This window comes from Anolis carolinensis, chromosome 3, assembly GCF_035594765.1.
Source record: "Anolis carolinensis isolate JA03-04 chromosome 3, rAnoCar3.1.pri, whole genome shotgun sequence".
In the NCBI taxonomy this organism is placed as follows: Eukaryota; Metazoa; Chordata; class Lepidosauria; order Squamata; family Dactyloidae; genus Anolis; species Anolis carolinensis.
In genome coordinates this window covers 220,755,327-220,779,444 of record NC_085843.1, presented here as the reverse complement: position 1 = coordinate 220,779,444, position 24,118 = coordinate 220,755,327, and the positions used below count along the sequence as shown (strand labels likewise).

Below are 24,118 nucleotides of genomic sequence, written 5' to 3'. Positions count from 1 at the left end.
CACAGTATAGATCCAGGCATCCTTAAAACTGTGGCCCTCTGCTGCGAAGGAGTATCTGACATGGGGCATTCATACAGCAGCGTTGGCTAAGAGATTCCAGCAGAGACTCTACTATCCGAGACTCCTAAGGAACCACCAACTGAATGAAAAATTGCTTGTCTTTCTACTGCTATGCTATAATGTCCTAACATACCGAATCTATGCAAATTTGGTAGCTACACAGTGGCAGATAGGAAGGCGCTCCAAAGGGTTACAGCTACTGCACAGAGAATAATTGGTTGCCCTCTCCCTTCTTTGGAAGAACTTTATAAGTCCCGCAGCCTTAAGAAAACTCAGAGCATTCTTGGGGATCCATCTCATCTGGTGTATTCTTTTTTGAATTATTGCTATCTGGCAGACAATACAGGGTGACAAAGACAAGGACAAACAGACTGAAGTATAGCTTTTATCCTAGAGTTGTAGCTATGGTGAACCCTGTGGTTTTGCACTGATGTGGCAGTGGTGTGGAGAGATGAGTGTGTTGTTTTGTGGTGTGTGCGGGGGAAGGCTATTCTAGCCAGCCTGTCCAATGCCCAGGAATTTGTGGAGTTGGAGGCTGAAAGCCGTCTTCAACCTCAGCAACATGGACTGGACAAAGGATTTGGGGAAATTCAACCCCAAACAGGGAAACAAGTTGTCCAGAAGCACCTTGCCGCTCTAAACGAATTCAAGTCCCCAGGGCCAGATCAACTACACCCAAGAGTATTGAAGGAACTAGCGGAAGTTATTTCGGAACCACTGGCAATAATCTTTGAGAGTTCTTGGAAAACGGGAGAAGTCCTAGCAGATTGGAGGAGGGCAAATGTAGTCCCTATCTTCAAGAAGGGAAAAAAGAACAACCCAAACAATTACCGTCAGGTCAGCCTCACGTTGATACCAGGCAACATGGTCTGCAAACACTTAGAAACAAATGTGATCATAGCTAATAGTCAACACAGATTTACCAAAAACAAGTCATGCCAGACTAATAAGATCTCTTTTTTCAATAGAGTTACAAGCTGGGTTGATACAGGGAACGCCGTGGATGTAGCATACCTGGATTTCAGTAAGGCCTTTGACAAAGTCCCCCATGACCTTCTGGCAAACAAACTAAAAAACGTGGACTAGACAAAACTACGGTTAGGTGGATCTGTAATTGGCTAAGTGAACGAACCCAAAGCGTGCTCACCAATGCATCTTCTTCATCTTGGAAAGAAGTGATAAGTGAAGTGCTGCAGGGTTCCATCCTGGGTCCAGTTCTGTTCAATATCTTTATTAATGACTTAGATGAAGGGTTAGAAGGGTTAGATCATCAAGTTTGCAGACGACACCAAACTGGGAGGGATAGCTAACACTCCAGAAGAAAGAAGCAGAATTCAAAACGATTTTAACAGATTAGAGAGATGGGCCGAAACTAACAAAATGAAGTTCAACAGGGACAAATGCAAGATACTTCACTTCGGCAGAAAAATGGAATGCAAAGATACAGAATGGGGGATGCCTGGCTCGACAGACCTTGGAGTCCCCATGGACAACAAGTTAAACATGATCCAATGAGCCATGAGCCAATAATGTGATGTGGCAGATAAAGAAGCCAACGGGATTTTGGCCTGCATCAATAGGAGTCTAATGTCTAGATCCAGGGAAGTCGTGCTAACCCTCTATTCTGCTTTGGTCAGACCTGAAATACTGTGTCCAATTCTGGGCACCGCAGTTGAAGGGAGATGTTGACAAGCTGGAATGTGTCCAGAGGAGGGTGACTAAAATGATCAAGGGTCTGGAGAACAAGCCCTATGAGGAGCGGCTTAAAGAGCTGGGCATGTTTTGCCTGCAGAAGAGAAGGCTGAGAGGAGACATGACAGAAAACAAGCTTGCTCCCTCTTCCCTATGACTTCCCCTCACATCAGGCATGTGGGGGGGGGGGGGCTTGAGGGGCTTCAGCCCCCCCCCCCCGAAATTCTCAGGGTGGTCTGCGAGAAGGCCTTACATTTATTATTTAAACTGTTATGTTTATTCATATCATGATCTGATCACCATGCTCAATATATCCCATATGCATGGGGGTATTGGGATAATGATACAAAAGGTTTGCTAGGGTAGATCCCCTCCCACTCAGACTCAGCCCCCCCCTCCCGAACCAAAATCCCAGCCCCTCCTGAAACAAAATCCTGGCTACGGGCTTGCCTCACATATTTATACATGGCTATCGGTGCTCCATGCAGTCATGCCGGCCACATGACCTTGGAGATGTCTACGGACAATGCCGGCTCTTCATCTTAGAAATGGAGATGAGCATCAACCCCCAGAGTCAGACATGACTGGACTTAACGTCAGGGGAAACCTTTACCTTTATCATGTCTCTGTAATGGTGGCTCCATTCCTTCCTGGAGGGACAAACCCAGAAAGTGGTCCTGAGAGATTTCTGTTCAGACCCCTGGACATTGGTCTCAATGTTCTGTTTTGGCCCCATAGTAAAGGCAAAGGGTTTCCCCTGACATTAAGTCTAGTCGTGTCCGATTCTGGGGGTTGGTGCTCATCTACATTTCTAAGCCGAAGAGCTGGCGTTGTCCGTAGACGTCTCCAAGGTCATGTGGCTGGCATGATTGCATGGAGAGCCGTTGCCTTCCCGCCGAAGCGGTACCTATTGATCTACTCACATTTGTATGTTTTCGAACTGCTAGGTTGGCAGAAGCTGGGGCTAACGGGGAGCTCACCCCACTTCCAGGGTTCGAATCGTAGACCTTTCGGTCAACAAGTCCAGCAGCTCTGTGGTTTAATCCGCTGCGCCACCGCAGGCTCACCGACTCCCAAAAACCCTCGCCAAAGTGTTCAATAGCCAGGAATTCCGGGAGCTGGAGGCTCAAAGCAGCAGTGTGAGGCTGCCTGCTAGAGCGGCAGCCCTGTGAGATTCAGGGCCCTTCCACACAGCCATATAACCCAGAATATGAAGGCAGAAAATCCCACCATATCTGCTTTGAACTGGGTTATCTGAGTCCACACTGGCATGTATTCCAGTTCAAAGCAGAAAATGTGGGATTTTATTCAGCGGTGTGGAAGAGGCCAAACTCCTCATCAGGCCTAGCTAATTTCTCTTGGGTGGATTGGCGGAGGGACTCCGGTCTGAGGAGGAATAAGCTTGACCGCTGTGAGGAGATGGCACAAGGCGCAGGCAGGCCCCACCTCCCCGCAGCACAGCCCTCAGGGGTTTGGGCCTCCGATTCCCAGAAGCCCTCGCCAGATGCCCAATGGCCAGGCATTCTGGGAGATGAAGTCCCATGGCCAAACTGAGCCCCTTTGTGAGGGACCGAGGCTCCGCCCTGCGCATTAGGCCTCGCCGCCTGCCTTCGCTTTCCCCGCCCCGCCTCTTAAGGGGAGGCACTGGAAGGAAGGAGGAAGGGCTATGCCCGGCGCCATGTGGGCATAGTCCAGCCCTGTCGCCCCGCTGCCCGTTTCCCTCGGAGAGAGGGCGCCATGGCCGGCGAGGCGACGGCGCCGAGGCCCAGCGCCCGTCTGCCCTCCTCGTCGCCCGCACGGAGGGACTTCTACTGGCTCCGCTCCTTCGTTGCCGGAGGTGAACACGGGCGGGAGGGTTGGCCGGGCCTTCAGAAGGGCGCCCTGGTTGGAAGGCAGCCCAGCCTCGGTCAAAGGGTTGCCTTGCCCGCCCGCCTCCGCTCCTGTGGCCTTTGGGGCAGGCATGGGCACACTTGGGCCCTCTCTCCAGGTGTTTTGGACTTCAGCTCCCACCATTCCTAACAGCCCCAGGCCCCTTCCTTCCTTTCCGCTTAGGCGGCTGGGGAGGAAAAGGAAAGGGTTTGAACCTGTTAGGACTGGTGGGAGTTGAAGTCCCAAACACCCGGAGGGCCGAAGTTTGCCCATGCCTGCACCAGAGGATGCGAAGGGATCCCCTTTTGGCCCATAGCCTTCCCTTGCCCCCTTTGGCAGGGTTTGGGCCGACTGGCTGTCGCGCTGTTTTGGGTTGATTCGCTGCCTGTTCCCTGTGGAGCTTGGCAAAGGCGCCTTGATTGGCCGGCGAGCTTTCTGTGCCCACCCAGACCGGCAAAGAACCCCCCTCTTTGTCCTGGCTTTGGCTGGCTACATTCCTGCACCCCAAATTATTTATATTTATATATACCCCGTTTTATCTCCCCCGAAGGGGACTCAAAGCGGCTTAAACAGTGGTTCTTAAACTGGGGTCCCCAAATGTTTTGGGCTTTCAACTCCCAGAAATCCTAACAGTTGGTAAACTGGCTGGGAGTTGTAGGCCAAACACATCAGGGGACCCCAGGTTGAGAACCACTGACATAAAAGCATCAGCGTAGCCATTGGATTCTGTGCTGACTCTTGAAGCTCCGGTGTTATTATTAATATTTAATAATAATTAATAATTATGTTTTATTAATTAACAATGTTAATAATATTATTATTATTTGATGGTGGCTAGGAAGGCTTTCGTGCAATTAAAATTCATGCAGCAACTGCGCCCCTACGTCAAAAAGTCTTATCTGGCCACAGTGGTCCACCCCTTAACTACATCTCGGATGGATTACTGCAACACACTTTATGTAGGACTGCCTATGGAGACGGTTCAGAAACTGCAATTAAAGCAGAGCAGTAGCCTGATGTCTAACGGGAGTTGACTACAGGGAGCATAGTACTCCCTTGTTAAAGTAGCTCCACTGGCTGCCTGTGAGTTTCCAGCCCCAACTCAAAGTGCAGGTTATCACCCATAAAGCCCTCTACTGTTCTCGTGCAGCGTATTTGCGTGACAATGTCTCCCCCTATGAACCAACTTAAGATCCTCCAGGGAGGCCCTTCTCACGTCCAACTACCATCACAAGAATGGCTGGTGGGAACGAGAGAAAGGGCCTTCTCTTTGGTGGCTCCCCGGCCTAAAGAAATCAGACAGGCACCTTCTCTAGCTAACTTTAGGAAATAACTAAAAACCTGGATGTGGAAGATGGCTTTCGAAAATGGTTGACTACTTTTCATTATTTTGGTGGTCTTTTTGCCTTGCCAATACCTATTGATTTTAACTGGTTTTGCCTCCGTGGTGCAATATGTTTTTAAACCCAGTACAGTTTTTTTACCTATGTATTTATTTTTTGTGATATCATTTTTTACATTTTGGTTTATGATTATTGGTTAAATATGGTACCTTGTCTTTTTGGTTTTTGCTTATGTATGTATTGTGACTTGATTCTGTTGTGAGCTGCCCCGAGTCCTTGTGGAGAGGGGGGCAGGATATACATGAAGATTATTATTATTAAATATATGAACATTAAAACAGGATTAAATATAAACAGTATTTAAAAATTCCCAGTTAAAAACCATTAAAACAAATTCAGAGTTAAAAACCACAGCACCCCCGAATTGATCTTAAGAACCTTCATCTTTAAAGACCTGTCTAAATAAAAGGTGTTAGCCTGCCTCCGAAGGACAGCAAGGAGGGGACCATTCTGGCTTCCCTGGGAAGAAGACAGTTCCAGAGTTGAGGGGCAGCAACCGAGAAGGCTCTCTCCTGTTCCCACAAACCAGGCTTGAGATGGAGGTGGGACAGAGAGAAGGGCCTCTCCTGAAGGTCTCAGGGCCTGGGCAGTTGGTAGAAGGAAATGCGATTGGCCAAATAGCCTGGACCTGAACCTCTAGGCTTTAAAGTTCATAACCAGCACTTTGAATTGTGCCCGGAAACAGACTGGCAGCCATTTCAGCTGCTGCAGGAGGCGGGTTGCCTGCTCCCTTTAGCCAGCCCCAGTTAGCAACCTGGCTGTGGTTCTTTGTACCAGCTGAAGTTTCCAAGCACTTATCAGTGGCAGCCCCATGTACAGCGCGTTACAATAATCCAGAAGGGATGTAACTAAGGCATGGACCACCATGACCAGATCTGGCTTCTCAAGGAACAGGCGCAGTTGACACACAAGTTTTAATTGTGCCAAGGCCCTCCCGGCCACCCACAAGAAACCAGCAAAAGGCTGCTTTAGCATTTGGCTTTGGTTGACTGACTTTTTGTGCCCCCAAGTACTGGAAAGGGACACCTCATTACCTCGGGATTTCCTGGCTAGGTTTCTCTACCCCACAAGGGCTGGCAGATGACCCCTGTTGGCCCTGGTTTGGGCTAGTTGGCCTTGTGTGCCCTTAGGAGCTGGCAAGGGATCTTGTATTAGCTCTGGTTTTGGCTGGCTGGCACTCTGTACCCCAGAGGATGGCAGGGGCCCTCTTTTGCCTCTGGCTTTGGTCAGCAGCACTTCTGTGCCCCCAGGAGCTGGCAAGGGACCCCTGATTGCCCCTGACTGGCTAGCTAGCTTTCTCTGCCCACAGAGAAAGCCCCTGGCTTTAGTTAACCTGAATTTCTGTGCCTTCATTATTGACCCTGGCTTCAACTGGTTCCCCTTTTGTACTTCCAGCGAATTGCAAGGACCCCCCCCCCCCCTTGCTTCTGTTGTTGGCTGGCAAGGGACCCCCATTGGCCCTGGCTTCAGCTGGCTGAGTTTTTTTGCCTGCAGGGGCTGGCAAGGAACACACTATTGGCCCCGGCTTTGGACACATCATTGTCTTCTTCGAGTGGATGTGAATGGGAACTAGAATAGAATCGCTTTATTTGTAATTGAGCTATAGCACAATGAAGTGACATGTCTTCCTCCGTACACATCACAAAACAACACACCCATCCCTCTACATCCCCACCACGCAGCCCCCAATGCCACATCAGTGGGAAACCATGGAGTTCAACATAGCCACAACAATGGGATAAAAACTATCCTTCAGTCTGTTTGTCCTTGTCTTTGTGACCCTGTACCGTCTTCCAGATGGCAATAATTCAAAAAGAATATGCCGAGCATTCTTGCTCTGAGCTTTCTTAAGGCAGCGGGAATAGTAAAGTTCTTCCAAAGAGGGGAGAGAGCAACCAATGATTTGCTGTGCAGAAGTGATGACCCTTTGGAGGGCCTTCCTATCTGCCACTGTATAACTAAAGGGCTATTGTATACTGGGCTTGGGTGGAGACCTCATTCTGTGCTTGCTGTAGGTTTTGGTGTACACACAGTGCCCCCTTCTCATGCATGCACCCTTTAACAGCTAATAGTAGCTGTGGTTATTATATGAAGGCTAAATAACTACATTTACACTGAAGAATACATGTTATAATAATGATTTAATGATTGCGTAGCTAAAGTAGATAAAGATGACACTGAAATGCTTTGAGATTTGACATACTTTGGATCAGCCATGAATCAGAATATTGTGTTGGCTGAAGTCAAGAAATCAGAATAAAACTGAGACTTTGAAGGCTAGCTATGAAGGAACTATTACATGAAATGTAATTATTATTATTATTAATTATTCCCACTTTCTTTCTCTACAAAAAAACCTTCAAAGCTGCTTACAGTAAAACAAAATGAAATACAATTTAAAACCTAAACTATACAAACTTTTAAATAAAATTAAAATTAAATAGTATTAAAAAGAAAACAGTTACAATTCTTAAAATGGTTTTAAAATGATGTTTCAATCTGGAGACTAAAGTCAGGATGGTTTATGTCATTGTATTTCCTATTTCTGTGTATGGTTGGGAAAGCTAGATGGTGAAGGTAGATAGAAAGAGAATCAACTCCTTTGAGTTTTTGGTGCTGAAGAAGTGTTCTACAGGTTCTGTGGACTGTTAAGAAGATAAATAAATGAGTCCAAGTAAATCCAGCCTGAACTGGCCCTAGAAGCCAGTATGATTAAACTGAGAATGTCATATTTTGGCTCTGTAATGAAACATCATGACTCAGGAGAAAAGACAATAATGCTTGGTGAAGTGGAATATTGTAGGAATAGAAAAAATACGGAGGGAGTCACAGCCCTGTGTCTGCAAGACCTCCGCAGGGCTCTTAAGGATTGGGTGACTCATTAGCAGGATTGCCATAGTTTGAAGTTGACTTGACAGCAGTTAATGACAACAACAAATTGAATCTTTAATGACAATTTTATATTAGGTGTTCAAATGGTCATCCCTGCATACCCAGATCCTCTCTGATCTTGGAAGATAAGCAGGGTTAGCCCTGATTGGTTCCCGGATAGAAGACTGCCAAGGAATACTAGATACTGGAGACCACCTTTCAGAGGAAGGAGCTTTCAAAACTACCTCTGTACTTGCATAATAAAACATGATTTGAAGGCAGACGCATATGCACATCTACATCCACACACCCCTCCTCTAGGTAGGAACCCTGGGGTTGCTAGCTCTTTGAGTATCCATGACATGAACAGCAACTTTTGTTTTTCCCTGACCTTTTGGTAAATATTATCAGGGAATGTCTAAAATAAACAACAGATTAGTACAGTGTCCGCTGTCCCTTCTTCCTTAATGTTGAGCAAAATTACTAGGGCATAAGCTTATGTAAACAGTATTTGTCTCATAAGAGTTTTGTATTCATACCTATAACCCACATATGAAAAGGGTGTGTTAACCCATGAACCAGGAAAAGTGTTATAATTGTTTCTGCAACAGTTTTGGTTTGTGGTAAAAATCACTATGATAAGCAATAGGCTGTTCTTGAAAAAAAATGACATAGGATTTATAGCGAATCAGTGTGGAATGAAAGTTCAAATTAGTTGAAATGATAGCTATATATCATTGGAGAAGAACTGGGAATTTTAAATAGTTTGCAGTCAGTTTGGTACATTATATTGACTATGTGGTTGAAGAATATTTTTGAAGTTACGTACATACAGACTTCTGGTTAAGTTTTTTGATGTAATTAACACAACCATTATTTGGGAGCTGAACCATGTTATAGAAGAAGACACTTGAACCTATTTAGATCTCTGACACAATTTTGATTCAGCTATAAAACTTATTCTGGTTCCCAAAACAATGGGGAAAGTGGAATTACTAAGATTTTGAGTTGACAAACATTTTTTCAAAGACTTACAAGCTCTGTAGTGCAGAGAGATGCATATTTGGAAGATGCAACAACTTGCCAAAGGTTGTCTGGTTACTTAATTACAAATCCAATTTTCAGGAAATTGGCCCTGTAGCACTACATATTGTCTATCCCACAAGATTAATTTTCACTCACTCACCCATTCAGAAATATTAGGTTTTTCACACTTTGGAGAAGATATGGGGAAATTCAGACATTCTTTTGAAGATAAGGGGATTTGCTGGACATCACAAAGGATATGCAATCTAAGTGCTGACTGTCTAGAACAGGATACTTTGTGTAGTACATTCATTATATGTACCAGCCAAAATCCAACGGCATACTTCAGTATCTGGTGCCAATGAATATATTGTTGTCTTTCCCCTCTAACTGCAACTTTCCATGGCCTCAACCCCCCTCCCCCACCACACACACTTCAAAACTTTTTTTAGCTCTTTGAATCGATTTGTGGGATGCACAGGAAAGTTGTAGTGGTGGGAAAGGGAGGCAGGGAGGATGATTCTGGTGGAATTAACATCAGATATAAAATTCTGTATTTAAAGAAGTTTTGGCTATGGGCAAAGTATTTATTATTGTCCTACAGTGCACAGTGGTTCAATTTTTCCAGTCCAAGTACCAGTAATCATAACTTTTAAGAGTGCCTACATTACAAAGGAACTGATAAGAATATTATTGTTTCAGTGATAGGATAGCCATCTAATATAATTTGCTTTTGGAAGAATATGTTCATCTGTTTTGTAACATTAGCACAGCTGTATAAGTAAGAGAATAATTGCTATGGAGGATGACTTGGTAGTGGATTGCAACCTACTAAATTGAGGTTTAGGAATGCTAAATGAGCAGAAGTAAAAACTGGCTTACCTGCTCATATTAGCATCCTGACTGAGAAAGGTTTTGAACAAGGGAGGCTATCAGAGGGGATAATACCAAAATGACATTCTTGCCCAGAGGGAGCACCATCCCTGCCCCTCCACCTGCTTCAGATGGTAAGAGGGGGAGCAGTGGTTCTCCCCTCCCTTCTCGACCCTAGTGAGTCTGACCCCTCTTGCCTCTAGTATCCTTTCCTCTTTCAATTCTGAACTAGGAACTAACCCAATGTGGCTGTGTTTTTCAAATGAAAGCCACTGGCTGAGGAGGGGGAATCTTCTGTTGGGACAATAGCAAATGGGGAAGCAGATTTCCAACCAGAACAAGCATCTTGTGCAGTATTTCCTTCTGCTCCCACAGCACTAATAGTGCCTACCTGACTCATGTTAGTACTGATTTGGAGGAAAAAGGCAGAGGCCACTGGCTGGGCTCCCCAGGGCAGTGAGTGGGCTGATTTTCTGGAGCCCAGGGCCATGTAAACTCCCAGTGGCCAGGAGCTGCTTCCTTCCCTGAACTGGATGGCACCAACTCTAGTGACTCTCCTGCTCTTTGGTACTGTGCTAGAATCTCACATTTTTGTAGGGTCAGACTCATAAAACCAATTTAGAAAGGCCTTTCAAGAAGGACAGGACCATACTGAAGGACAGGGTTATGCCCTGAAAAGTACTTTTGCGGTTTCTGTGAGGTGAAGTCTTCTTTTAGTTTGCTGTTCAATTTATCAGAATTGAGTAATAACAAAAGTATTTTGCCAACAAAGATCATAACCAGTGCATGAGGAGAATCATGCTCACCGGGTGTGGACTGAACCTCAAATAGATAAAAGTTTTAAAAATAACTCTTGTGCAATATTTTATTAGACCGGGTCATTTAGTATTGATTAAACTCTGTTCGTTTTTGTCTGTTTGAAAGGCGTTGCAGGATGTTGTGCCAAAACAACAATTGCACCGTTGGATCGAGTAAAGATTTTGTTGCAAGCTCATAACCATCATTACAAACATTTAGGTAAGAAAATTTCTGTATATGTTCATGGAGCCTAATGCAATTTGTATTATTTGTAACGGATGTAGACTTCGTTTGGAAGACTCAAAGATGGCAATAACTTTTATTAATATCTACTAAAATGTTTTGAGAGGGATGCATAAAAGGTGGTTTAAGCTTTTGGGTTCTTTAGAATTCATCACTGTACAAACAGAGGGGAAGGAAAATTTCAAGCTGCTTTTGCTATTCCTTTCAACAAATGCAGCAGTTCAGGACATACTTCAGTTTAGATCGTATGGTGTTCTCTTCAAAGCTCAATTCTGAATGACAGTACTGGCACAAAACATGGCTAAAATTACGTTGTTAAACAATAGGGTGCACATAACACTCTGATTTTTACTAATCTTGAATGATTGGATACATATTTGCCAATGAATCCATGTGGAAAAAGAAGTCCAAATGTTTTTAAATGATCGTACAGTATTAGCACCATAGATATGTACAGATGTTTGAGTTTATTGAAATTGTTGGGTTTTAACTATTGGATGCTAGTCAGTCTTTTCATATCTAAGATTTATATTCGAGCTCAAAGATGAATATGAGTGAGCCTTCTAATCATTATTATGTATTTGTATAATATGCTGGTACTGCAACTTGCCTTCAGGTTGAAATCCATCAAGTGAAGATCAGTGTTTGTAGACTACATGTCTCTTCATTGCAATTATTGTAATTGTAATTGTGTTGGTACAGCCTTGACCCATATCTAGAGTGTTCAGTCACTCTATAGTATATGTAAGCCCCATTGATCTGAATGTGGCTTATTCACATGGAAGTAGAAATATGATAGAGTCATTGCCAAAATTAATGAATTGGGAGCCTGATTTAGGAATACAATTGTCTCTGGACAAGTCCCTTTCTTAACCATAATTCATCATCTTTGAAATACAGCATAGGTCACTTGCACTCTTTATCTTCTCTCAGTTCATAAAATTTAAGATGTCTTTCATAGTTTGTATTTTATTCACTACTGTATTTCCCTGTACTGCTCCTTTGCATTTTTGTCTAACACTTTTGTGCGCTCATTTTACCACATTAGTTCTAGATTTTTTATTTATTGTCTTTATTTTTCATCATATCAGTTTATTCTTGTTTTCATGCACTTCTCTAGGGTTGTATTCAGACAAGCCTTTCTACTCCCCTACTTAAAAATAACCATGCAAGTATGTTTCTGAACCTTCCTCAAAAATAAAAAAATGTTTTTGTAGACTATCCAATCTTAGTACTTGTAGATATATAGATTTTGGTTCAATGAACAGAAGACTGAAAATCTTATGGTAAAATAATTGTACTTCAGTATTTCTTAAACAGGAATACATCCTGAAAAATTGGATTACAAGCCTCAAAATGCTTCACTTCCAAGTGGTTTGATTGAATATAATTGTATTTGTGCAAATATTAAAAATACATGGTCACTGCAATATGAATAATCCCATAAAAGAACATCAGATATTCATTCATTTGGTTTACAGAGTCTTCAACTACTCTGTATAACATTAACAAAACGAAATCTTTTTGAGAACTTTTTTCTGGTTCATCTCTTTCAAAATTTACATTGGCTTATACAGATAGAAATCTCCAGTAACCATGTCTATTTTAGGAAACTCAGATTAATAAATAAAACGAATGGCCAAAGCAAACAAGACCAAAACAAATAAGAGAATCAGTGATAAAGATCCAACAGTTAGAGAAATGGAGATCAATCTATTCCCAAAGAAAGAATTAGTAAATTTTGTAATACGTTTTGTGATTCGTATTTGAAAGGAAACAGTATATGCTGTGACTATTTAGGAAGTGCAGTGGAAGAAAGAATAATTGCAGTTTTACTATGTAATCTTTTAAATATATGATATTATTGATATTGTAAACTAAGGATAACTCTTTATCAATAATATTATATTTATACACAATTATTTCATACAGCTCCTAATAGCAATCACTAGGATAATTTTTTCCAAGCCTTCAAGGATTGATAGAGTTTCCTTACTATTGTGATAACGCCACTGGCTGCCATCATGTTTCCAAGCACAATTCAAAGTGCTGGTTTTGACCTACAAAGCCCTATATGGCTCTGGTCCAGATTATCTGAAGGGCTGTATCTCTTTCTATGAACCTGGGAGACATCTATGATCTACTGGGGAAGGCCTTATCTCGGTCCCACCACCTGCTCAAGTGCACTTGGTGTGAACATGGGGGAAGGCCTTTTCGGTGGCTGCTCCCAGGCTGTGTAACACCCTCCCCAGAGAGACCAGGATGGTCCCATCCCTGCTGGCCTTCTGTAAGGAGGTCAAAACCTTCTTCTACCAATAGGCATTTGGGGAAGAGGCAGTCTTTGGAGAGATAGGGTGGGATTAAGGGAATATGAGTTTTAAAGGCCATTTTAGTGTATTTATTATATTTTAATTATGTTTTTACCACACTATTACTACTTAATTGTTTTTTAACTTTTGTATTGCACTTTTTAACTTGTCTGGTGTGGATTATTAGCTGCCTTGAGTTCCCATGGGGAGAAAGGCGGGGTATAAATAAAGTTAATAATAATAATAACAACAACAACAACCCACCACCTTATAGCACAGATGATGAAATGCAGCATCCTCACATACCTGGCATGAAATTGAGAAAAGGTAGAGATATCCCCAGTGGCTATAATATGTTGAGTTTTTCAGTGCCCAATTAAATGCCTGTTTCCCTCTTTAGCTCCAGGTTGGAAAGAGAGGTAGGACAGGGCATCTGGCTAATGGGTAGCAGAAGTGTTCCATGTTCTCTTCTGCTCACTTCCAGAACTGGGGAATAGAAAGGTAAAACTGAAGTTTTGGACAATGGAGACAAAAGCCTTTTGATCATTTCTACTAACTTCTGCCACCAGAACAAAGGCCTGTGTTTTCCCCCTGACTTTGGAGAGTAAAACTATAACTATCTTTTGGGTTAGTGAATAGCATAGCTTCTCAGTGCACATTGATTATTTGCTGCCAAAGGAGGCCCCACTTTGCCTTTTTGGTCTGAAGTTTGGCACTATAAGTTGAGGAAGAAGTGTTTTCTGATTGCCAGAGCAATGGTCTGATTCCTCCTTTTCTCCAGCTCAGTTGCATCATGGAGAACAGAGCAGGAAATTGTAACTGACCTAACAAGTATTGTGTTCTGGACTGCAGAGTTAATATATACTTACGTCGGCTTAAGAATAATTAAACATAATGAGCCTTTTTTTTTTTAGTGTACATGTCTAAGAGTACACTGAGGGAGGAACAGGGTCCCAGCTGTTACAGATGTTTTGTTGTTACACCTTTACATAGTTTCTGACCCATGCCGACTCTAAGGGGCAGCAGTCACAGGGTTTTGGTGAAATAAATTGTTTAGAGTCTGGTTGTTATAGCCGCCTTCTGAGGCTGAGAGAGTGTGACATGCCCAAGGTCACCCAGTGAATTTCATTGCCATGTGGGGATTTGAACCCATAGGCAAGCACTCAAGTCACTACGTCCTGCTGGCTTTCCTAATGTTAATATCATCATACATCCCAGCCAAAATTTGTGAAACCCTTTATTTAATGCAGTCCGATGAAAAAACACAGTAGCATGTGAGGATACTCTATTTATTGCTTCCATTGGTGATGTTATCGTGATGTATTTCATCACAGTGTAGTCATTTGAAAGAAGTTTTCTCACAATGCCATTATTTACTCATCTTGCCCAGCTGACAAAAACAGTAATTATTCAACCAATTTATGGTGCTCACTGTAAGTTGTGCAGCCATCACCTACCTACCAGTTCCAAGGAAATGACTGTTGTAGCCTTGGGACAGTAGGCTTTTTTCAATACTAAACACAAAAACTCAATTCTTGCCTTCAGCCTGTAATTGGGGATAAGAACAATTAAAGAATGCAACTTTTAAATACTGTTTTAGAAAAAAAACACATTTAAAATTATTCAAAGTGATAGGGCAAGGGGAAGGTGTTTAAATTACAGGGTAATAATTTAAAAATCAATTTTCCTACAATATTTCCTGGTTTCTTTCTGAGTAACCATGTATAAAAATTATTCAAAGTGATAGGGCAAGGGGAAGGAGTTTAAATTACAGGGTCATAATTTAAAAAACAATTTTCCTACAATATTTCTTGGTTTCTTTCTGAGTAACCATGTATAAAAATTAAGCTTAACATTCCATGCTGGAAAATAGTTGCACTACAGCTTACTTTTGAGTAGGTATAAACCAGTGGTTCCCAACCTTTGGGCCTCCAGGTGTTTTGGACTTTAACTCCCGGAAATCCCAGCCATCTTACCAGCTGTTAGGAACTGTGGGAGCTGAAATCCAAAACACCTGAAGGCCCAAAGGTTGGGAACCACTGGTATGCACAATAACAAGCAGTGTTTTACACGCTAGATGGTGAAAATAGCCAAATTGATAAAATGTGTGTTTTATATGTGTGAATGTGCATTTCTTCCCCCAAGATATCCCATATGTGGGTCTTGTGACTAAAAAGGTTGTACAATAGACATTTATAGTACAGCAAAAAATGAAGGCTTTGCTGTATGACGGGTGATTGGGTAAATAATAATTTGATGAACTAAGCAAGTACATTTTAAAATACCCTCTTTTTAAAACATACAAAAGGAAAATCTGCATGCAGCAATCACCATCTTTAGAAATATTTTCTCCTGAGTGATAGAGAATAAGCTGAGGAATGTTTCAGCTTAGCACATGCATACATGAGTTAAAAATGGAGTATTTTTTGGGGAAATGCTTGTTCAGATTTGAGAAAAATGTATGCCAACAGGAGACGGTAGCATTCACTGGAAAAGCTTCTCTCTTTTCCCCTCGCTTTCTTCTTCTCTTTCCCTCCTCTGTGCTTCCAGAGAAAGAACATAAACTTACTTTTATTTGATTCTAGCATACTAAATTGACAGTTGTTTCAGACCTATAAACATTCCACCTAAATGTGACCCTGAATGAAACACAGGTTATACAAAATGGGTGAGGCAGGGTAAACATCAGCATGGGCTGTTTGAGCAAAGTCTTCCTTCCCTGTTTTGTAAATTCATTTCCTCTTTAATGGTCTGATTTTAACCCAGTGACACTTCCTCCCTCTCCATGTTTTGAGTCTGAGGGCTGTCTTTTTCTTTTCTTCCTTTATCTTTCATCTGTAGTTGTCATTTGGAGTGATCTTTAATGGGTACTTTAATCTTGGCTTTGACTTGCCTGATTGTCGTCTGTCTTTTTTTTATCGAACAGTCTGACATACTGTAGATGTCATTATATGTTTATATGCCTCCTGCATATAGGCACACTGTGATTTCCAGTGGATCTCTTAGCTGTATTTTTAAAAAAATGATTATCCTTAAGCCTCCTGTTAAGACAACCTTCCATTAATATAAATTGTTTATTGTGGCTGCTGTTGCATCTTGTTATTCTCCCAATTCTACCTTCAGACTCTGTCCTTCATTAGCTTTGATCTTTGTTTTGTATCTCAATAATCGTATTTATTTTAATGTGTTTACCTCTTCTTTGCTTGCTGTGTTGGTTTGTTCTTGCTTGCCTTTTTTATGAGGCTATTAGTAATGTTTTAAAATTCACTTCCTCACCATTTCTTCTCACAGTCCTCAATTCACTTTCTCAGGTCATTTTATTTCCCCTTCCCCTCGTCTTTCAAGTCATTTTTTAATTTTTCTTTCTCTTCCTAAACTTGTCGGTTAGATACTTGAAAATGTGGTAAGCATATTTTTTTTTCCCAAACAGTGTAGATATTTATATAGACTTTGTAGTTAAAGAACAGAATTCAGAAAACAAGTCTTTCCTGACTTCAGGCTTGGCTTTAGTTTGAGTCATATATCAAACTATCAGTTTGTACTGTCCTTAGTTTTCAAACGTATAGACTGTGGTGTAGTTTTTCTTGTGTCCATTTTCTTGTGTTATTTGTCCATTTTATTGGTGCACATGGCTCTGGAGATTATAGAACATACAAAATGTTTTTTTTTTTTGGTTCTTAATCCAGGCATTATGTTAAATTGTAGTTAGCACTAGGGTGAATTGTTTTAAATCGGCAAGAGTATAAACATAGGCTTTGCATGCTTATGATGAAATGTAATTGTAATGTTTTTATTTTTATGACAAGAGAGATTTAATTTTTGTTGATACTTTTGTTTAACAAATAAAATGAAGTTGTGAACATCTTTATGCATCCTGGTTAGCACAAACAATGACTGCAGGTTCACTTCAGGTCATTCATTCAGTTACAAAGTGTGGATTGTTTTTCGTTTATGGCTATAGTTCATCAGGAGAGAAAAGCCGGAATGCTAGGCTTTTACATCCATTGCAGTAGACCATCACTGATAGAAGACCACGCTTGCTTGCACTGTGAGCAACCAGCCAGCATTCATGAGCATGTTGCTTGTGCCTTATTTAGTTATGGTTCCCCAAGCATATCCTGATGTGTGAACTGATCTGTGTGATAAATTATGAGTGAATCTCCAGTAGTATATGTATCTTGAGTATTTTCTTCATCTGTACCTAACTTTGAGATATAAATTATTGTAAAAATGATATATATTTTTGAAATGGAACCAATGAAAAATCCCATGCTGTGTAATACAGCATGGCATCTAATGATTGCTGATTGTGAGGCTGCCCTAAGTGCCCGCCCACCCCCACCCCCCACCCCCCGGGAGTTAGAGGGACGGGATATAAATGTCTGAAATAAATAAATATTACATTAACAAACCACTATGATAATTACACATCTGTATTTATTTACATGTGCAAACTGTTTAAATATTGGACTGTGAGTTATATTAAAAGTATTTGGAATTTTGGTATACAATTTCATTGAGTTTTTCAAAGTTATGGTGTTCTCTAGGAATGTTAGTGTAGTTCAAACTACAGTAACTAAGTAGCACAGACTCCTTTTTATTTTTGAGTTTTTTCAAACTTAGTGGCATTACCAAGTCAGTGGAATGTAGCAGGTCTCAGTAGCTGGGTCAATAATATTGAGATTAATATTGCTTAAATGTGTGTTTTCTTTGCTGACAGGTGTGATTTCTACATTGTGTGCTGTACCAAAAAAAGAAGGTTACCTAGGTTTATATAAAGGCAATGGAGCAATGATGATTAGAATCTTTCCATATGGTGCCATTCAGTTTACAGCATTTGGCCAGTATAAAAAGGTAATTCCATGTGATATTTTCTTTAGTTATACTTCATATGGTGGTTTAAAACATACACACTAACATTTAACAGACCATTCTACTTCAACCTTTTCCCAAAATTGTCCTGTAAGTTATGCATTTGTATTCTGATTTTATATATATTAATAAAAAGGGAAATGCGATCAATTTTGCAACAAGAAAAAAGGCTTTTAAAATTCTACACCTAATCTAAATGCATTTAAGTTATTGTTTTCCAGTATCCACAATGTAAAATCAAGAATTTTATCTTTTGCAAATCCAATTAAAAGAAAGCCAGAGGGTGAATACATTTACAGGAGGGTAAATAAAATGAATGCATAGAAAACAGTATTTGATATTTAGTGTATGAATGACAGATGGACAGTGAGTTTATCTGCTCTATGTTATGCTTACATACTCCTTGAGAGAACATATTTACCCATACATATCTCCTGAACATGAATGTTTCAGTTTACATATATAACTGGCATAAAATGGGAAGTTTCAAAGGGGAAGTCAAGGGTGCACAGCCCTTTCCTCCCCCCCCCCTTTATTGCTCATGAAACATCCCTCCCATCTCTGAGAACCCAGAAGAGAGCTACAAAGCTGCTACTCGATTTGATCAGGTCCACTAGCACTCTAGTTGGAGGCTTGGGATGTACTACAAAGATTTAGTTTCTCTCACACACGCAGTTTCATCACTATGATTCCACCTTAGCTGCTGTAGGGTTTGTAGTTTGGAGATGCAATAGTGCTCTCTGGCAGAGAATCCTAAATACTTCAGAAATTAAAAACTCCCATAGGATGGAACCATGGAGGTTCAGATGGCATCAAAGAACTGTAATTGTGTAAAGTGAAAGAGATCACTTAGTCCTCACATAAATCTGTTATTCTCTAAAAATGTGATAAAGTTCTCAATACTTGCTATTTTTTTTGTTTTATCCCCACTAAATCTTAATTTGTAAATAAAATTTTTAAGCATGTGACATTGCACATCATCTTCTATCCCACCAACCCACGACATGCATAAATCTGTTCCATATGTAAATCAGACAATCTGCTTATTAGCTGTTCTTGTTTTGTGGCATGCCTTCCAAGACATTTCTGACTTATTATGACCCTAAGGCAAACCTATTGCAGGGTTTTCTTCACAGAATTTGTTCAGAAGGGCTTTGCCCTTCTCTTCTTCTGATGCTGGGAGAATATGACTTGCCCAAGGTCTCCCAGTATGTTTTCATGGTCAAGTGGGGATTCAAACCCCTGGTGCCCCAGTTTCCCAGTCCAACATTCAAACAACTACACCATGCTGGCTGTTCCTCACATTTGAGTCGCTTAGTTAATACGGAAACACCAGAACTTTTTTAAAGTGTTCATTTTGAAATCTTACCATATGGTCTAGGATAATTATTTATTCAATTTCTTATTCCAGCTTCGTTTTACTTCCTCTAGTGTCCATTTCTGTACAGATTATTGTCACACATTCTGCAGCCTAACAAAAATAATGATTGTTTCTGTCCTGCAGCTGACAATCCTAGTAAGGATAAAAGCAAATATTTTGGAAAATCAATTGCCTGTTAATCTATTTTTGGGATGCACTGTGTATTGATTACTGTTAGAAATAAATTCATTAGAGGTGATACAGATCTCTTTCCACTATATTTCCTCTCTATTTTAAAAATAAAAGCAAAATATTGGGAAAAGGTATGCACTTATTGCTGCAACTCTTCCATCTAGTTAGTATATCCTTAATCTGGTATGATCACTGTTGCTGCCCTTAGGTGACACGGGTCACCAAATCATCTATGGTCTCTGATAGTTTAATTACCTTATATAACACCCTGCTTTCTTTTCTGCCTTACACATATTCCCTGTTGATATATTAAACTGAATGAATTTTCAAAAGTTCTAATGTTGATTGTTTCTGGCCAAGATCCAACTTTTCAATGTTTTCAAAGAAAACGGGAAGAAGCTCTGCCACTGGATATCTCCCATTAGATTTCATCCCGTAGCTTGTCATTGTTCCAAGTTCTTGTAATAAATAAAACTTAATTATAGATGCTCTTAAAATTCATCTGGAGAAAACTAAACTATTAGAATATAATTCTGTTTCATACTAGCTTCCCAAGAGTTTCTGAGCCCAATTGTTGTCGGAACCTAGGGGCAAGGATGGTGGATTGTGCTGCCAAATTTCTAGGTTCTGGGGCTTGTACTTTTGTTGTTTAGTGGCGGGGACGACGACACCATTAGTCTTTTATATATATACTAACTGTGCCCGGCCACGCGTTGCTGTGGCGAAGTATGGTGGTATGGGAAATAAAGTATTGAGGAATTGGTGGTAGTTAAGGTCAAGGGTAAAGGTTTTCCCCAGACATTAAGTCCAGTCGTGTCTGACTCTGGAGGTTGGTGCTCATCTCCATTTCTAAGCCGAAGAGCCGGCGTTGTCCGTAGACTCCTCCAAGGTCATGTGGGATGACTACATGGAGCGGCGTTACCTTCCCGCCGGAGCAGTACCTATTGATGCACTCACATTTGCATGTTTTCAAACTTCTGGGTTGGCAGAAGCTGGGGCTAACAGTGGGGGCTCTCTCCGCTCCCCCAATTCAAACCTGTGGCCTTTCGGTCCAGAAGTTCAGCAGCTCAGCGCTTTAACACGCTGCGCCATCAGGGGATATTATTTCCTAAAGGTTGTGAATATACAATATTTCTGATTGGTTTTTTGTTTGTTTGTTGGAGGCAAGTATGAATGCTGCAATTAGGAAAAATGATTAGGATGTAATGGCCTTGCAGCTTTAAAGCCTGGCTGTTTCCTCCCTGAGTGAATTTTTTGTTGGGAGGTGTTAGCTGGCCCTGATTGTTTCCTGTCTGGAATTCCCTTGTTTTCAGAGTGGTGTTGTTTGCGATATTTTATGTGCTTCTACTGTCTGTGGCCCTGAGAAAACAGAGGATTTTCCAGACTTTAATGATGGGAATACTTTGTTGGGAGGTGTTAGCTGGCCCTGAATCTTTCCTGTCTGGAATTCCCTTGTTTTCAGAGTGGTGTTGTTTGCGATATTTTATGTGCTTCTACTGTCTGTGGCCCTGAGAAAACAGGATTTGCCAGACTTTGATGATGGGAATACTTTGTTGGGAGGTGTTAGCTGGCCTCGATTGTTTCCTGTGTGGAATTCCCCTGTTTATTTACTGTCCTGGTTTTAGAGATTATGTTGTTCTGCATTATTCTATCCCAGTAATTATTTCATATTAAAGAAGAATCTCACTTATCCAACATTCGCTTATACAATGTTCTGGATTATCCAACGCAGTCTGCCTTTTCATAATCAATGTTTTTGTAGTCAGTGTTTTAAATTCATTGTGATATTTTAGTGGTAAATTTGTAAATACAGTACAGTAGAGTCTCACTTATCCAACATAAACGGGCCGGCAGAACGTTGGATAAGCGAATATGTTGGATAATGAGGAATTAAGGATAACCCTATTAAACATCAAATAAAGTTATGATTTTACAAATTAAGCACCAAAACATCATGTTAGACAACAAATTTGTCAGAAAAGTAGTTCAGTACACAGTAATGCTATATAGTAATTACTGTATTTATGAATTTAGCACCAAAATATCACGATATATTGAAAGCATTGACTACAAAAATGCGTTGGATAATCCAGAACGTTGGATAAGCGAGTGTTGGATAAGTGAGACTCTACTGTAAATACTACATAGCATTACTGCGCATGGAACTACTTTTTCTGTCAAATTTGTTGTATAATATGATGTTTTGGTGCTTAATTTGTATAACGATTACCTAATTTGATGTTTAATTGGCTTTTCCTGAATCCCTTCTTATTATCCAACATATTCACTTATCCTGCCGGCCTGTTTATGTTGGATAAGTGAGACTCTACTGTATATTGATAATCTTATATTATCTGCTTAGAACTGGATTATATGAGGCCCCTTCTTCACAGCTGTATAAAATGCACACTGAAGTGGATTATATGGCAGTGTGGAGTCAAGATAATCCAGTGCAAAGCAGATAATATAAGATTATAAATGGGTTATATAGCTGTGTTGAGTCTACACTGCCATATAATCCAGTGCAAATTAGATAATCTGTGGAAGAAGTCTAAGTGAGGCCTAAATCTGCCTGTCCCCTAACTGAAACCTGGCTGTCCCTTGGTTGCTAGGCAACCAAGTGGGCAGAGATTAGCCCTCTAAACTGGCAGCAATTGGATAAAAAAAATATTGCTCTCCCTCTAATTAGGACTTTATTTTTCTTTTCTTTTTGTTGTATCAACCTTGAGGCGTGGATGATGGGTTGTGTTGTCAAATTTTGAGGTTGGGGGGCCTGTACTTTTGTTGTTTTGTGAATTGCCGTGATGCCATCACTCTTTTATATATATAGATAGATATAGATGCTATAGTTAGTTCTTAAGATGTGGACAGAAGTAATATGCTGTTGTTTGTGATTGCATTGAACAGTAGAATCAAGTTCACTTAAGTAGACCAAAGCATACTTTTTATATCGAGAATTTTATGTTTTCTAGATTATTAAAAATGAGCTGGGTGTATCTGGGCATATTCACCGGTTAATGGCTGGATCTATGGCAGGTATTTATTTTTTCTGTATACTTTTTGTATCCTTTGTTAGTCAATTTGTATTCCCATCCCAATCCGTTAACAACTGGTCTACTGGTAATCTTTTTGAATCAAATTGAGTGTAATAGAATGAATGATGTTTAGTACCATCCAGAATGTTTGCACAAACATGTACTGGTATGAAAGCTGTTGAATAAGATGGCACTTGTGAGATGTCCTATTGCTGACTATAGCTGATGCAGGAATTGTGTGCTCCTCCTGATATTGGGAGAGCAGTGGTTTGAGAATTGGATTGTGACTCTGGAGACCAGGGTTTGAGTTGCCACTTGGCCAAGGAAAGCCATGGAGTGTCCTTGGTCAAGTCACACTCTCAGCCGCAGAGGAAGGCAGTGGCAGTTCCCCCCTCCTTGAACAAATGTTGCCAAGGAAGCCCTATGATAGGGTCATCACAACAACAAGAACAGTTACTGATAGATTGCAATTCTGACAGAAATTACTTGAAGGCACACAATAACAAGAACCAGTTACGGATAGGTTGTAATTCCACCATGAATTACTTGAAGGCACACAACAACAAGAACCAGGTACTGCTGGATTGTAATCCCACCAGCCTACCCAGCGTATGCAGTGATGCCGGAAGTTGCCGTTCAATAACATCTGCAAGGCAGCACACTTTGCAATCTTGGGGTATAAGAAGGAGGGGAGTTGATCAGAAGTAGGGACCTATTATTAGTGACCACCACCATGTCTCTGAGAAGCCTTCTAATATAATTTTGTTGTTGTTGTTGTGCACATTAAAGTCATTTCTGAGGCAACTCTACCACAGGGATTTCTTGGCAAAATTTGTCGAAAATGGGTTTGTCTTGCCTTCCTCTGAGGCTGAGAGTGCGACATCTAAGATCACCTAGTTTAAATTACGGAGGGAAGATTCAAAGTCTGTAGTCCAATTCTCAAACCACTATACAATACTGCCTCTTTTTGATGTACTGCCCTTTGTCATATATGGGGAAGGTATTGCTGCATATTGCAATAAGAAAAACATTTTGGGTAGTGGACTTAGGATATTTGGTTTCATTTGTGCTACCTTGCAATATGAGCTCCCCATGCCATTCCAGACTTGTTAAACACCATGAACGAGAGTGTGAACGATTCTAAGGTGCATTTTAAATACTTCCATCTTTCTGCAGTTAAATCTTTGGTTAGACCATCCCATTCTTTTCTATACATTACATAAAGGCCAATACACAACATTTCACGAGGAACTACAGATTTACAGCCTTTATGTGTAAACAGAGGAAAAGAGACAAACAAGAGGACAAAAATACACAAGAAGATCAAATCAAAGAGAAATGGAAGTAGAGTTCACTGAAAAAACATAATAAAAACAAACCAACCTGAATAATAATAATGCCTTTCCTGAAAGCAGTGGTAGGAATCTATTATACAAATGGAGACCTGATATTTTAGAGAACAGCCTTCATATCTCTACGTGCAGCATTAGAGTGTATGGGGCACAGTATGTAATA

General features: G+C 40.9%; 1 protein-coding gene across 1 annotated transcript in view; it reads left to right on the top strand.

The window, feature by feature from the left end:
* The first annotated feature begins 3,374 nt into the window (after positions 1–3,374).
* Positions 3,375–24,118, top strand: part of slc25a16 (solute carrier family 25 member 16) — a 32,743-nt gene continuing 11,999 nt past the window's right edge. Inside the window, exons 1-4 of the mRNA XM_008115189.3 lie at positions 3,375–3,589; positions 10,719–10,811; positions 17,865–17,998; positions 22,541–22,604. Of these exons, the coding sequence (XP_008113396.1) occupies positions 3,490–3,589; positions 10,719–10,811; positions 17,865–17,998; positions 22,541–22,604 (391 nt within the window). The 5' untranslated portion in view covers positions 3,375–3,489. The remainder of the gene's footprint in view (positions 3,590–10,718; positions 10,812–17,864; positions 17,999–22,540; positions 22,605–24,118) is intronic.